Source organism: Agelaius tricolor, unplaced genomic scaffold (genome assembly GCF_023055355.1).
Source record: "Agelaius tricolor isolate 1412-34295 unplaced genomic scaffold, bAgeTri1.0.p SCAF_21, whole genome shotgun sequence".
Lineage (NCBI taxonomy): Eukaryota > Metazoa > Chordata > Aves > Passeriformes > Icteridae > Agelaius > Agelaius tricolor.
Genome location: NW_027269281.1, coordinates 2,224,479 through 2,240,898, shown reverse-complemented (window position 1 = coordinate 2,240,898; position 16,420 = coordinate 2,224,479). Strand labels below are relative to the sequence as shown.

The window sequence follows — 16,420 nt, the reverse complement described above, 5'->3', positions numbered from 1 at the left end:
ATATGCCAGGGCCCAGCTTACTGCAATGATCTTTTTCTCCTTAGGGTCATCATGGCACTTCTCTTTCAGGTATTTCCCCACCTCAGCTGGGTTCTGAATTTGTTCATGTGGAAAGTCCCAGACTATAGGGTCAGAAAATTCCTTTAGGATTTGGCCCATATCCTTCCATTTCCCACACCACTCAGGATTTTCCACACCTGGGTCTACTCCTGGGTCAGGGGTCTCATCAGCCCCTCTAGAAATCTCAGCTCTCATTTTAGAGACTCTGCAGACTGTATAGAGGAAGCTTACTAGATTAAATACCAGAAAGATGGTCTCTTTAACATTCAGGGGAAACTGAACATCTTCCAATAGGGATGTAACGGATTCAGAGGAGAAGAAGGAAAGCAAAGGCTGAAAAGCCTCATCCCCTGCTCCTCCTCTAACAAACTGGGTGCATAACCATAACCATGAATCATACATACCTGGAACAGACTCCAGCACCTTTATAAACTTCCTACAAGTCATTACCACCAAGCCCAGCCCAATAGCTATTCTAGTCAGTGCCCCTCTATGGCAAAAACTACGTGTTACGGACAATACTGGAGCTATTTCTGGATAAGAAAATAAACCTAGGGACCATAGAGGCATTAAGACCTCAAAAAAACCTAGGGACCAGAAACACATGCAAGCCTCCACCCCAAGAGACATCGTGAGTTCAAACAACATGGCTACTAACTGCTCTAGGCCAACACTGCAGCTGGAGAGAATGGTCCTTCTTTGAGCCTTATGGGAAAAAGTACCCAGGAATACTTGAGAACGAATGCTGGTGTTCTGGAGCCAGGGATACAAAGGATCTGAAGCCTGCTACACCCCAACTGAAAAAGAGATAGTGGCAGCTTATGAAGGGGTTTGAGCTGCTTCAGAAGTGATTGACACTGAAGCACAGCTCCTCTTGGCACTCCAACTGCCAGTGTTTGTTGGATGTTCAAAGGGAAAGTCCCTTCCACACATCATACCACTGATGCCACATGGGGGAATTGGATCGCTAATCGCACAGCAAGCTCGGATAGGAAGTCCTAATCATCCAGGGATCTTGGAGATCATAATGAACTGGCCTGAAGGTAAATATTTTAGAATATCATCAGAAGAGGAAGAGGAGCAGATGACGTGCTGAGAAGGCTGCACCATATAACCAGCTACCAGAAAATGAAAGGTGACCTGGTCTTTTCACTGACGCTTCCTGCCTTACGGTAGGGGCAAATAAAAAATGGAAAGCTGCCATATGGAACCCTACACAGTGCGTTGCAGAAGCTACTGGAGGACAAGGTGGATCAAGTCAGGTTGCAGAGCTGAAAGCTGTCCAGTTGGCTTTAGATATTGCTGAATGAGAAAAATGGCCAACACTCTCCACTGACTTGTGGATGGTGGCAAATGCTCTGCAGGGGTGGCTAGACTGATGGAAAAAGGCCAATAGATAGCACAGAGGAAAACCAATCTGGGCTGCTGAATTGCAGCAAGACATTGCTGCCTGGGTAGAGAAGTTGATTGTTAAAGCCTGTCATGTAAATGCACCCATACCTAAGAGTCGGACCACATGAAGAACATCACAACAATAAACAGGTGGACCAAGCTGCCAAGATTAAAGTGTTACAGGTAAATTTTGACTGGCAACACAAGGGAGAGTTATTTCTGGCTCAGTGGGCCCATGACACCTCAGATCATCAGGGAAGAGAGTCAAGATAAAGATGGGCGTGTGATCGAGGGGTGGACTTAACAATGGACACTATCTCCTAGATTATCCATAGCTGTGAAACACGTGCAGCAATCAAGTAGGACAAGGGAGAAAAGCCCCTGCAGTATGGGGGATGATGGTTGAAATATAAATTGGAAGGCCTGGCAGATTGATTACATCACACTCCCACAAACCCACCATGGGAAGTGCTACATGCTTACAATAGTGGAAACAGACACTGGGTGGCTGGAGATGTACCGTGTGCCCCACACCACTGCCCGGAACATCATCTTGGGCCTTGAAAAGCAAGTCCTGTGGTGACATGGCACCCCAGAAAGAATTGAGTCAGACAATGGGACTCATTTCAAAAATAGCCTTATAAACACCCGGGCCACAGAGCATGGGATTGAGTATCATATTCCCTATCCTGCACCAGCCTCTGGGAAAATTGAATGGTACAATGGACTGTTGAGAACCACACTGAAAGCAATGGGTAGGGGGACCTTGAAACATTGGGATCTACATTTAGCGACAGCCACCTGGTTAGTTAACACTTGAGGCTCTACCAATCAAGCTGATCTTGCTCAATCTGAACCTCTAGGTACTGTAGAAGGGGATAAAATCCCCGTGGTGCATGAGAAATGTGGGATGAAAGTCAGTTTGGCCTAATCTTGGCTCAAGCAAAGGCAAACCCATCCATGGGATTGTTTTTGCTCAAGGACTTGGGTACACTTGGTGGATAATGCAGAGGGATGGGGGAACATGATGTGTTTCAATGGGCTTTGATTTTTGGGTGAGAACAGTCTGTAATGTTGAATTGCATATGTAATACTGGTTGCTGAATGATGCTGCCACTGCATGTCATAAATACCATGGATAATGAGTATGGACCACTCCAGTTATACCAGTCATGGACTAAATGAACTCAACCAACATCTTGGGGGGGATGGTCAATGACTACTGAAATAATAACCATACTTATGTGTGTGTATATATGTATATAATTGAAAGGTATAAAATCTGGACATGACGTAGATGGTATAGAATAAGAGATGGAAAATGCTATCCTTAATATGTGGCAAGCTGTAACTGCTGCTACTGTTGCTGAGGTTGTGGAAAAAAGGGGCAACTGCTGCTACTGCCACTGCTACTGTTGCTGTCACTGCAGCAAGTTGCAGCATCTGCTGGGACCACTGCTGCCCTAAATTGGCCTCCTGCTGGGTTCAGATTTGCCCCCAAGCCGGCTGCACAGGTCTGGATAGCTCAGTCCTCTTACGGGACAGACTACCCGAATACCCAAGCAGTTTTCGGCCACTGGCAACCGTAGCAAGCTCAATGGATATCAGCTCTTTAGTGATTATCAGCTCATTGTGATTTCAGCTCTTAGCTTGCTCGGTGCCACAGTCAGGCAGACACGGACGAGAGAGGAGAAGGCCGTTTGGTGTTCCACAGTGATGTCTTTATTAGTTCTTCCGTGAAGGTTCCAGTGACAGTTCTTCTAACCCGAAATAGGCTAAAACAGCCCATTATATAGGATACAGGGGGATCAGAAATTGTCCAATAGCAGGTGTTGGGGAAGATGAAACAGGAAAGCCTTACAAATATGATTGTCTGGCAAAAGATTTAGAGAATATAGAAACTATAAGTGAGATTGAAATGAAAGCAAGCTTTGAGATACCTTAGTTACTGAACAACGGGAAAACAATGGTGTGGCCGGACTGAAGGTAATCCCCTTTTGATGAAACAATACTCTCTGCTTGCAGACAGGTCCAAGGGTCAGAGCAGACCATGCCAGCTTGGCAGAAGGGGTCCAAAGAGTAGTTTTTAGGGTTTAAAATGTAACACAGTATGGTAATGTAGTGATTCTTATAGGCTGTATGGAAATGCTATAGGATTTGTATATTGTACTAGATTGGTTAGTGAGAATTAGAATATTCAACACAGAAGAAGATTTATTGTATTGTAACGGGAACCTCACTCTCTTACGTTTCTGCTCTCTTATGCTTCTGCTTTCTTACGCTTCTGCTCTCTTACCCTTTTACTCTGTTGCCCTTTTACTCTCTTACCCTCTCAACCTCTCTACTGCAAAAACTACGTATTAGGGACAATACTGGAGTTATTTCTGGATAAGAAAATAAACCTAGGGACCATAGGGGTATTAAGATCTCAAAAAAACCTAGGGACCAGAAACTCATGTAGGGCAAACACATGGTGTGAACTGAACTGTGCAACACCACTGCGGATATAAAGAGATTTCAATCAGTCCTGAAAACTAGTCAAACTTTGATCAGTTCTGAAAGAAGAATAAGCCATTGTGCTTGTCAAAAGCAGGTGGCAACCATAAAGATCACATTTCATTATAAAGCCTTTGTCTTCAAATAAGCTTCAGTTTTGCAATCTATATAATCCACAATATCCATAACACTGAATTATTTGTAAGAGGCAAAAAAAGCCCCAACACCCACACAAATCCTTTTACAGAATGGAGCATCTTTCTCATTGCTTATTGTCTATAGCAGAAAATTATTCTGAGACAAAATAATGAAGCAAACATGTCATGTGAATTCAATACTTGGAAGGCATAGAAGTTACAGAAGCTACAGAATGTTAGTACTACCAGGTCAGGACAACTCAGTTGTTAGCAAGGCTTGATATAGACTCATATATTTACATGACAAGTTGTACAAAGATTCAGGTCTTTTCCTCATTAATCTTCCAGTGACACAAGTCTCACTGTCAGAATTCATGAGTACATTGGCATCTCTGATAGTTGCTTGCTGCATGCTAATTCTGTTTTCAGATGAAGATACTAAAAAAAGAAAGTGAAGGTGTTCAGATCATGTAGTCAAATATGACATCATATAACATACCTGAGATGATAAAGATCTTGGTAAAGCAGAACACTCCTCTTCAATTTTCAACCATTCTGTATGGCATGCTTCACTAAGGGCTGGAAAACTTACACACATCTTACTGAGCAAAGACTCCAAAAATGCAGGAATGATGTCTGTTAGTTGGTGAGCAAGAACTCCATGCTGGGTGGAGTGAGTTGCACAGTTCAGAATACACAAAATGCTTTAGAAAATCCAAAGAACAGCAAGAACTGTCCTTGTATATATCTGCAGCACATCTTAACTTTCATGGTCACCCAAATAATCCACTGAGTGGAAACGTGCTCCCAAACACTCTTCCATCCCACCAGGGCAATATGTCAAGGCTTATGGTTTGTTGTATGGACCACACATCTTCAATTGCAGGCACCATTTGGTCCTTCTGACACACCAAGTCTTCCTGCATGAGCAAAGGCGCTGTTGTAATTGTGAACACTACTTTTCCTCAGCAGATTTTTGAGGAACAAAACATTTCTTTCTTGGTCATATTGCTTATCACCATAATGCACCAAAGTTGCAAGCTGGGCTTTTAAGATCTATGAACTATTCATAGATAATTTAACTCCAGCAACAGACACCATAAAGGAGACAGAATCAACTTTCAAAAAACTAATTTTAATCAAAACAAAAAAATTGTTATCAGTAACAAGTTTATAAAACAGTGATTTAGTTACATAAATAAATTGATATAATTGTATCAAATCTTAATTTCAACTTCATGAGCTTGTTTACATGGGTAATGAAGTACAACCTTTTTACCTATTATAATAAATAAAATGGAGAGCATGAAATAGTTTTTCTAAACAAAAATACCTACAAACATACCTCTAGCATGTTCTCTAATGAAGGGAACAAGAGACGTTGGACAACTTTTGCACCAAAACAAAAACTGTTTTAAAAAGCACAAGGATGCAGAACCATCAGCTAAAGCAAAGTCACGATACTGTAATCAAAGTTGGTATTTAATAATATAATGAACGGTTTGGTAGCTAGATCTCCAGTTTGGTTAATTTAAAGCATTAAGACAAGGCAAGATAGAAGGTTGCTTTTGTTTGAATGATTCTAGAGAAAATAAAATATATTACAAAAATGAACGGAAAAGTAGAACAGTCATACCTACACAACTTTCTGTCCTGCACAGTCAAAATACCTATGCAGAATATATATAATATATATATATATATATTTGTGCACAAAGGTTAGCTTATTATTAGCTCACTGCAAAGGCGTAATGTATCATGTCAATCATTTTGCATTTTGTGTCCAAAATGATATTTCTTTAAGTTTCCTAGGCTAGGAGGCACAAACCCCAATTCTGGCATACTGTATTCTTAATGCTAAGGCTTGCTGCTCTGGCTGTGTATTTTTTGTTGTCCCTCTTTACTATAGTGCCTGTTACAAGCATGTGTTTATGTGTGTATACATATACACACACACACACACACACACACACACGTATACATATATAAAACTTCTCCAGTAGGTATCATTCCAACCATGTAATCCAAAAGATGGCTCTCAATAGATGCCCAGCATATAGTTCACCACCTGAGCCAACCCTGAAGCAAGGCGCACTTTAGTCCTTCAGATATTTTTTCTTTAAAACCAAGCTACTGCAGCTTCAAGTACTTTGCATTACATATATTTGAATTTTTTTAATAAATTAATGTTAGATTTTTTTCAATATTCAGACATCTACTATAATATATATACAGTACAATAAATGCTCTCATACTTTAAAAAATTTATTTTGACAAATCCCTGAGAATGTATGTTGACAGTCGCTAAGTTTCCACATGCATAAGCATTGTGTGCCATGCTTCTGGATGAAGAGCACTGCAAAGCCACATGGTCAGCCTTTTAACTACTAGTATTTCATTTGTTGGTTTGTTTAAATATGTTGAAATATAATAATGAGTTACAAAGGAGCAAAGCTGAATGCATTTGAGGTACTTATCACAGGATGGAGGTGCTTTGTTTGCTTTTTTAAAACCATTGAAATATGTTTTGTTTTTGAGGCTGTGAACATATACAGAAAGAACAGGAGAGTGATGTGGGCTTTTGCCACTTGACAACATATACTCAGTGTAAACCAAACCTTTTTTTAATCACACAAAACAGAAGAAAGGAAAAAATTTAAACACACAAACTTTCACAACATGACAGTTTAGTTTTCAAACTCAGTATAACTATACACATATAATACCAGTGTGGCTTTGTTTCTTTAAGTTCAAAAAGATACAAAGGCAAGCTCAAGTAATACCAAACCACCTCCTCCCTTCACTCATTTTCATCAACCAAACCGCTCGCGAACCAACATCATCAGTTTCTTTTTGCCTTTATAGATTTGTTTTAGGTTATCAATAAACTGTGTAAACTGTATGTGTCCATCATGAGCCATTAAGAAGGTCTCTCGGGCCTTGCTGAGGAACTCTATAAACTCACTATAGTGTCGTGGGCTGATGTGAGTGAGACGTGAATGAGTTGTATTAATGTAAGCTCCAATCGTGGCATCCAAGAGTTGTCTTAAAGGGGCTTTGTCCAGTGACATGAGCTTACCAGAATTCCTCCTTCCATGGAGTCCCACCATGCCAGGAGTGGTTAAAGTACACCTGCGCAAAATATCTGACAGTACTGTTGCACACTTGACACTTTTGACCACCAGAGGTATTACAGCTGCTAGCTCATTTTTCCCAAGAGAATGGCTGAGTGCACATGCCCAGAGAACATCGTTAATGGCAGGGTGTGTGTCCTGATTGTAACTCAAGTTGAGATGCGTTATGGCCAAAGTGGCCAGCTTATAGGCCCGCATAGGGTAACCACGGTGCTCCATGTATCGTGCTATAGTAAAAAGCTGTGAGTAGCTCATGCTGGTTGTAGCAGCATCTAGAACGATTTGGTAAGCAGTCTCAAAAGCTATGTGATCCTTTTCACAGAGAGTCAGTGCAGAGAGGGCACAGTTTTGAGGATCCTTCATGGCACACTGTAGAGCAAGTGTTCTAGCACTGCTGGCCAGCTTCTCCTGCTGATGACAGTCCAGATGCAGACGGACAATGGTGCTGTTGGACATCACTGTTGTAGCAACAATACTAGTGGCTTCTGTTGGAGTGAAAAGTGTAAACCAGTTTTGCATTATACTGTCCAGTGCATAAACACCTGGGGAGAGAAAGAAAGGATTAGGCACAACTGACAAAACCTAGAAGATATAGATGTTCAGCAAAAGATTATAGTCAAAGTTCTAAGAGGTTGCCAGAACACTGAAGGAGACCAGCTTCAGCAAGAAAAGCTAAACCTGATAACGTCTGCAGAAGGACATTAAAACAAAGGCTAACTGTGTACACTCCGTAGCAATCACTGAAATGCAGATAACAAAAAAGCCTGCAAGATAAGCTTTTATATCCCAGTGAGAAAATTGAACTGTTTTACTTGTTATCTAAGACAAATTGTATAACAAGTTCTGGCTCATTTGGTCTTATCATATCATTCAAAAGCAGCCCTCACACCAAACACTTAAAAGGCAATTTTAACCTCTTTTCTTAATGTGCATCTCACGGTACAGCGCATGCACAAAAGAATATGAAAGCATGCCAAATGTCTCATTTAATAGAACACCGTGGCATTTAATACTAAGCACAACTTTAAAAGATATAAAATTAAAAATCCTAACCTCTACCCTCTCCCAACAAGCTTTTCAGATACATCTTGTATTGAATTGATATGCACTTGAACATAAAGGTTTTTATTAGGGAAATACTCTGAGCAATATTGTAGAAAGGCTTGGATTGTGTTAGTGTTTGCTTTGCTTTCCAGTGCAGGTGAGAGGCCTGCACAGTGTCATAGCCACGTGACAAAGAAGCATTACACTCTAATCTTGGATTTACAAAGGGGCTTAAAAAATGAAACCAAGAAAACAAACGTTGAGAACCCCTTCATGAGATCTTGTATGCCACACAGTGGGACGCAACCTCCACATTTCATTCACCTGTTTTTTGGTTCATCTTCCCCACCACTGATAAGACAGTGCTCTCATCAGTCTTTTGGAGCCTTACCCTTCAGAGCAAGCAAAGTTGTAGCATAGTGTAACATCCCATAACCACTACCCCTTTCTCTGCTGCAGCCTCAAACCCAAACCCAACATGGAGGGAAGAAAGGGAAATCTGGGTTATGAATGTCCCTACCTTGAAGGGGAAAGAAGTTACACTGCATTAATCAAGTATTGTCTCACTTGGCCTGTGCCTAGTCTATTACATGCTCAAAAAACCCACTCAGCACTGACATAATTATCGTCTTCTAAAAAAGGGATTTTAAAGAGGAACAGAAGGTGTGAGATATTTGCAGAGCCTGAGTGTTGACAAACAAGATCAAGCCATCTAAGATTAGCTGACAAAAAGGCAGGAGCCCTTGAGAAGCACCTCAGAACATACCTATTTCTGTTGCACATGTTACTAACCACCTCACCATTTCCCGTCGTCGCCAATTCAATGTTGACAGTGTCATCCGCATCACCTGTTGAAACAATACAAAGTACAAATTCATCCTATTGTAAAACCAAGACAATATACCAACAATCAGGGATTTAAGTTACTCAAATACACTGAGGTTCAAAATGGCAGCCTCTTGCCTTCTCTGCTCTGTTACCTCTTTTTAGCTGATATGTCAAAAGACTTGATAAATACTACTCAGCTATCTTAGAAAAGCATACAGAGAGTAATTCCAACTGCAGGTCCTTCTAGGCTAGATGAGAAGCTCTGTTTTATTTGGGGGGGAAGAAAAAAACAAACAAAATCCCCACCATCCCACAAAAAAGCCCTCCCGTCCCCAACCAACAACAAAGCCCAATTATTCAAATTAAATTATCCTGTGTCTCCTCCCTCTATGTATATAAATCTTTAAAGTGGGAACATGTCAACTCCTGTTGGGCAATCTAACCCATCAGATTTTTTCCCCCTTCTGCATTTTTTGGTCGTTGGCTTCAACAATACATACAGGAGTCAGAGTGTACTGTGATTTGACTGGCTGCTTATGCTGCAAAGATACATATATACACACTTCCAGATATATCCCAGTATTCTGGGACACAAATTATATTCTCCTCTATACTTCCAGTTGAAGGCAGCAACACTGGAATAAACAGACAGGTCCAGTCTTTTAATATGCCCTCTGCATCAAGAGGTGTATTGTGAAGTGTGGGAACAGTGCCAGACACCTAGCATCTTAACCAAGATTAGAACAAGAGAATATTAACCCTAAAGGCTCTGATAATTTGTGTGTTTGCTGAGCATGCTGTGAAAAAATTACTTTGGTGGAAGACCACCATATGAGTGTGCAACTTACTGTGATTGAAAATGATCACATGCATGCAATGCTTGAGACATGTTTTGTGTGTCACAAAACTAGCAGAGGCCCTGAGGACCAATCAGAAGGCAGTTGTTTATCTGTAACAAAATTAAAATAAAATAAAAGGGAGCTTGCATGGGAAAGAGAGACAAGAAGAGAAAAACAACACCTAGAGCAGAGCTCAGAGCTATAACACTGCATCAGTGTTTTCTCATCGCTGCCATCTTGATATTGACATTTTGATTTTTTTATATTTAGATTATTTCTTACACTTAGATTTTTCTTTGCATTTGATGTTATCACCAACAGTGAAGAGCTGTCTGAAGAACAGCCATGAGCAGGTTGAAAGCCTGTGGGTAAGGACTAGAGATCAAGGCAACAAAGAGAACCTTGTGGTTTGTGTCTACTACAGGCCACCTGATCAAGGGGAGCCTATTGACAAAGCCTTCTTGCTACAGCTACAGGAGACATTGCACTTGCAAGCTCTCATCCTGCTGGAGGACTTCAACCACCCCAACCTTTGCTGGGAAAGTAGCATGGCAAGCTGTAGACAATCCAGGAGACTCCTGGTATGCATGGATGACAACTTATTGAGCCAGGTAATAGATAGCCCTACTAAAGAGGATGTGTTACTACATCTGTTGGTCACCAACACAAGTGAGTTAATCAGGGATGTCAAGATTGGAGGCAGCCTGGGCTGCAGTGATCACACATTGGTGGAGTTTGCAGTCCTGAGGGATATGGGTCAGGTAAGGAGCAAAGTTAAGCCCCTGAACTTTGGGAAAGCAAGCTTCTAGCTCTTAAGGGAGATAGTTGGATCCCTTGGAAGACTGCCCTCAGGGACAAGGGAATGGAACAGAACTGACAGATCTGTAAGGAAGTCTTCCATAAAGCACAAGAGCTAACAATTCATAGGATCAAGAAATCAGGCAAAAAGACAGGAGACTGGTATGTCTGAGTAGTGACCTGCTGATCAAAGTAAAGGGAAAGAAGCAAATGGACAGGCAGTGGAAACCAATACAGGTATCCTGGGAAGAGTATAGGGATGAAGTTCAGTTGTGTAGGGATGGGGTGAGGAAGGAAAAGGTAAAACTGGAACTGAACCTGACAAGGGGTGCAAAGAATAACAGGAAGGGCTTCTACAGGTCTGTGAACCAGAAAAGGAAGGTCAAAGGAGGTATACTCCCCTCGATAAACAGTGCTGGAAAACTGGTAACAACAGATTATGAGGAGGAGGATGAGGTACTCAAAAACTTTTTTTGCTTTAGTCTTCAATACCTCTCAAGTGGATGGACAGCAGGAAAGGGACTGGGGGAGCAAAGTCCCTCCCACTGTAAGTAAAGATCAGGTTTGTGACCACCTGAGGAACCTGAATGTGCAAAAGTACATGGGACCTGATGAGATGCATCCCAGAGTCTAGAGAAAATTGGCTGATGTAGTTGCCAAGCCACTCTCCATGAAATTTGAAAAGTCATGACAGATGAAGTCCCAGGTGACTGGAAAAAGGGTAACACTGCACCCATCTTTAAAAAGGGTAGAAAAGAGGACCCTGGGAACTACCACTCTGTCAGCCTCACCTCTGTGCCTGGGAAGATCCTGGAACAGATCCTCCTAGAAGCTCTGCTAAGGCACATGGAGGACAGGGAGGTGATTCAAGACAGCCAGCACAGCTTCACCAAGGACATGTCCTGCCTGACCAACCCAGTGGCCTTCTATGATGGAGTGTCTACATCAGTGGACAAGGAAAGGGCTGCAGATGTCATTTATCTGGACTTCTGTAAAGCCTTTGACACAGTCCCCCACAACATCATTCTCTCTAAATTGGAGAGACAGATTTGATGGGTGGACTGTTTGATGGATAAAAAAAGTGATTGGACAGTCCCATCCAGAGGATAGTGGTCAACAGTTCAGAGTCCCAATGGACACTGGTGACAACAGGTGTCCCTCCAAGGATTTGTACTGCAACCAGTGTTAATTAAAATCTTCTATATTGACATAGACAAAGGGATCAAATGCACCCTGAGCAAATTTTCAGATGACACCAAACTAATGGTGCAGTTGACACACCTGAGGGACAGGATCCAATGATTTATCTCTCTGGACAAGGAGTACCTGCAAAGAAGTTCTCTCATAAAGCCAGCAGATTCATAAAAAAAGGACCATAAGCTCTTATTGCTATACCCGTATTTTATATCACTTGTAGTCATTGCCTGGGCAATCACCAACTGTATGAAGTTTAAAAAAGGCAACTGCCAGATTCTGCACCTGAGACAAGGCAACCCTGGATATATGGATAGACTGGGGAACAAGAGGCTGGAGACCAGCACTGTGGAAAGGGACCTGGGGATCCTGGTTGATGGTAAGTTGAATGAGTCAGCAGTGTGTCCTGTCAGCCAGGAGGTCCAACTGGGATGTCGTGGATTGATGCTGGCCGGATGCCAGGCACCCACCAAAGCCACTCACTCACTCCCCTCTGCAGCTGGACAGGGGAGAGAAAGTTTAATAAAGGGTTCATGGGTTGAGATAAGGACCAGGAGAGAGCGCTCATCAAATGCCATCATGGGCAAAACAGGCTCAACGTAGAGATATGCATTGAATTTATCACACTAACAAAATCAGAGCAGGATAATGAGAAGTTAAATAAAACCTTAAAAGTACCTTTCCCACAACCCTCCCTCTTTCAATCTCTGCCTCCTACCCCAACTGTAGCATTAATCCAGTTATAATAAGAGGCCCAGCTCAGCTCCATGAACCAGCCTCTGGGCTGACTGACAGAAGCTGACAGAGCCAATGGGAGCTCTCCTAAAATACAAGCATTTGACTGGTTAAGAGTCTGTGGGGTGTGGAGTTTAGAGCAATGTCTGTGAAGCACCAGGAGTTCTGAATTGTCTATAAAAGGGTGTCGGAGACAATAAACGAGGCTGTTTGTCTGAGGAAACACACATGAGTCTGTCTTATGTCTCAAGCATAGGAATTCTGTCACAGACATATTTTATGAAAAATCCTTCTGACAGGATCTTTTCTCCTGAGAAGCTTCAGATTCTCCATGTTTTGCTGCTTTGGAATGTGATTTGGAGAATTGTTTACCCAGCATGTGAAATTGTTTTTACTTGATGACCAATGACAGCCACCTGTGTTGAGGCTGTGAGCAGTCACAAGACTTTATTATCATTCCTTTCTATTCCTTGCTAGCCTTCTGATGAAATCCTTTCTTCTATTCTTTTAGTATAGTTTTAATATATCATTTTCTTTTAATATAATATCTATAATAAAATAATAAATCAGCCTTCTGAAACATGAAGTCAAGATTCTCATCTCTTCCCTCATCCTGGGACCCCTGCAAACACCACCACAGAACTTCACATCACAAGTGGTGCCACCATGTGAGGATTGAACAGTCCAAGGACCTGTGGAATTGCCAGAGAGACAGAGCGAAAAGCTGAAAAAGAAAGAGGCTGAAAAGAGCCCGAAAATAGGCAGCAAAGGCTGCAGGAGCTAACTCTGTGACAAAGGTTGTGGAAAATCACAGCCAAAGGGCTGTGATGAAGAGAAACCAGAAAAAGCTGGAAAAGGAAGAGGCTTGAAAGAGCCCAGAAGCCACAGCAAAGGCTGTTGGGATTAAGCTTTGCAACAGGTTGCAGAAAATTGTGAAAAATGCATGTATTTTATGATTGGCTTTTCGCAAATATTAAAATGAATATTATATGTGTTGTGTTAAAAAGTAATGCTGTACTAATTCTCTTAAGTACTGTGTTAAATATAGTTTTAGGTTATAAAAATTGTTAAAATAGAAACGATGCTATATAGGATACTCTTTTTAAAAAGAAAGGACTCACAGCGAGATAGCAGCCACAGGACACCTAAATCTTTCAGAGAAGAATTTATGGCCCTCTTATCAGAAGAAACAAACTTCTTCCCGCCTCGAAGGCGCTGTTAGGATTTGGAGGAAGAAGTTGACGATGACCAGACAGAAACCTGTATTTGAATGGAATTTATGCATCATGTATGAAGTGTATGAATATGCAACAGGCTATTGTTTTTAAGGGTTAATCCTTTGTTAATGGGTGTCCTTTTTCGGGCTGGTGCTGCCCAGAAAAAGGTACCCGGACGTCCGTAACTTTGTCTTTATTGTCTCATATTGTCCTAATTCAGTTTGTCCAAATTATTATTACTCTAACTGTATTACTATTTTTATAACCATTTTATTACTATTAAACTTTTAAAAATTTTGAAAACAAGTGATTGGCGTTTTTAACAAAATCACAGCCAAAGGGCTGTGCGGAAAGGAAACCGGAGAAGTTGAAAATAGAAGAAAAACCCCACCGGAGACCATGGGCGCTTGGTTTTCAACATCAGAAAACCCCATGGCACAGTTATGGAAATTTTTTTTTTAAGGAATGGGACATAGACTATGATGAAGAAGCGTTATTTAGATTAATTACATGGGCAAAAACCCACAGGTTTGACACAACAAAAGAAATGCTTTTGACCTTAATACCTGAGAACAAACTGGCCATTGTATATTAAAAGGCAGTCTCGAAGGGGGAGGAAAACACAGTAAGAGTTATAAAACCACGGAGGCTTGTTTTGGATTTTATAAGACTATTAAATACTGAACTGTATGGGGAGGACAACACACTGGAGGAGTTTTCAGGGGAGATGGACACCTTACTAAGCCCCCAAAGCACGTGGCAGGACACAATGGCCAGCAATGCCGCCCCACGTAGCCGAGCTGCACTGAACTACCCCCCCACATTGGTATTGTCCCCGGGAGAACCATCCCTCACAGCTCCCCAGCACAAAGCGGCCCCACCGCGCAGGGAGATGGGGGGGCCCAGCGGGGTCCCAGGGACACCGGGGTGCCCTGTGCTGGCACCCCGAAAATGTCACACAGTGCCTACCATGCACAGATGCTGTAGTAGCTCGGATGGCGCCGCCATTTCATCTGGGCAGCCAGTGAGCATGACGCAGCTCCAGCTCCATGCTGTCCCCGGGAAGCCCCCCCCGTCATTGGGGCTGACCATGCCCCTCATCAACATGGAAACACCCGAACTGCCCCTGCCCGGAGCTGGTTGGCTGAGCCCCCAAACCGTGCCCACAGCCCCGCCTCTGCAAACCACGCCTGCCTGCCACTGCATCATGGGGATGTAACCGGAGATGACGTTACTACAAATGCCCGGATGTTGTCACTACGTCACACCTGGAAGCACTCCGGAACCAGGAAGCTCCAACACCATGATACAGAGCCCTGTTCCCTGCACCAGCTCTGGACATGCAGCTGTCACTGTCGCAGCACCATGGCATCTACAATCAAGGTCCCAACAAGCTGACAAAGTCCCTATAACCCTGCTGACGCCAGCTCCAGCCCCTTCGATGTTCCGAGCAGGAAACATTCCTACCCAAGACCCGGTAATTTTCTGGACAGAGGTAAAACAAAAGGCTATAGAATGTGGAGATATAGAAGGGGCTGAACTAATTTTCGTACCCATGTGTTCATCATCATCAGAGAATTGGCAACCGTGTGGGGGAATGATTGCAGGATTCCCAGTGGTGCGAGGTAATGGGACAACACCCAACAAATATGTTCCCTTTAATTGGCAAATCGTCACAGAGCTATGCCAGCTAGCTGCTAAACATGGGCTAGGGTCACCTGCTGTTGCAAATATGCTTAGATTTATAACTGCTAGTTAGTTAACCCCATATGATATGAAGCAGATTGTGAAATTACTCTGCACTCCAGTACAATATATGATGTTTGAATCAAGCTGGAAATCTTATGCAGAAGATCAGGGACTAAAAACTCAAGAGCTTCACAGTAGGATCCATGTTTTGGGGCAGGGATCTCTCAACTTATGGGACTGTCCCCCATGGAAGACCCACAAACCCAAGCACATTTGAACTGCTTTATTCTAGTCCAAGCAAAGGATTTAGCAATGCAAGCTTTAACAAAAATTACAAATATGTCTGTACCCACCCAAAGCTATTCAAGTATAAGGCAAAGACCTGACTAATTGTATATGCAGTTCATAGAACATTTGAAAGATGCTATGGAAAAACAGATATCTAACAGCAAAGCAAGGAGCCAATTAATACTGCAGCTAGCACGAGATTACACAAACGTGGACTTTAGAAAGGTTATAGATGCAGTACCTAAACAGAATCCATCCCTAGAGGATATGATAAATGCATGTGCTAAGGTTAAGACTGGATCTCATAACATGGATATGCTAGCTAATACGATTACAGCTGCTGTTAAACAAACTCCCCATTGCTACAGATGTGGACAAGGTTACGTGAGAGCAAGCTGTCCACAATAGTCCACACCACAAGGGACATTTCAAGGACAGAGGGGTATGAATGCAAACTGTAAACTATGTGGGAGAGTTGGACTTGTAAAAAAAGAATGCTGGTCCAAATTTCATGTTAATGGTCAATTTCTCAAGGACCAGGGAAACGGAAGACCAAGCGTGACAGGGAA

At 42.3% G+C, this 16,420-nt stretch overlaps 1 protein-coding gene across 1 annotated transcript; it reads right to left on the bottom strand.

Moving 5' to 3' along the window:
• Positions 1-5,199: 5,199 nt before the first annotated feature.
• Positions 5,200-15,044, bottom strand: LOC139598925 (zinc finger SWIM domain-containing protein 6-like). Its single transcript, XM_071445859.1, has 3 exons — positions 14,844-15,044; positions 9,030-9,111; positions 5,200-7,761 (listed from the first exon to the last, which is right to left on the bottom strand). Exons 1-3 carry the CDS (start codon positions 14,979-14,981, stop codon positions 6,899-6,901), a joined length of 1,083 nt encoding a protein of 360 aa, XP_071301960.1. The 5' UTR covers positions 14,982-15,044; the 3' UTR covers positions 5,200-6,898.
• Between the last annotated feature and the right edge of the window lie 1,376 nt (positions 15,045-16,420).

Coding starts and splice junctions, on each gene's coding strand:
- LOC139598925 (XM_071445859.1), bottom strand. CDS start 14,981: ATGTTGATGAGGGGCATGGTCAGCCCCAATGACGGGGGGGGCTTCCCG. Junction 9,112..14,843: donor TACTACAGCATCTGTGCATG/GTAGGCACTGTG, acceptor TTGTTTCAACAG/GTGATGCGGATGACACTGTC. Junction 7,762..9,029: donor AACATGTGCAACAGAAATAG/GTATGTTCTGAG, acceptor TTCTCTCCCCAG/GTGTTTATGCACTGGACAGT.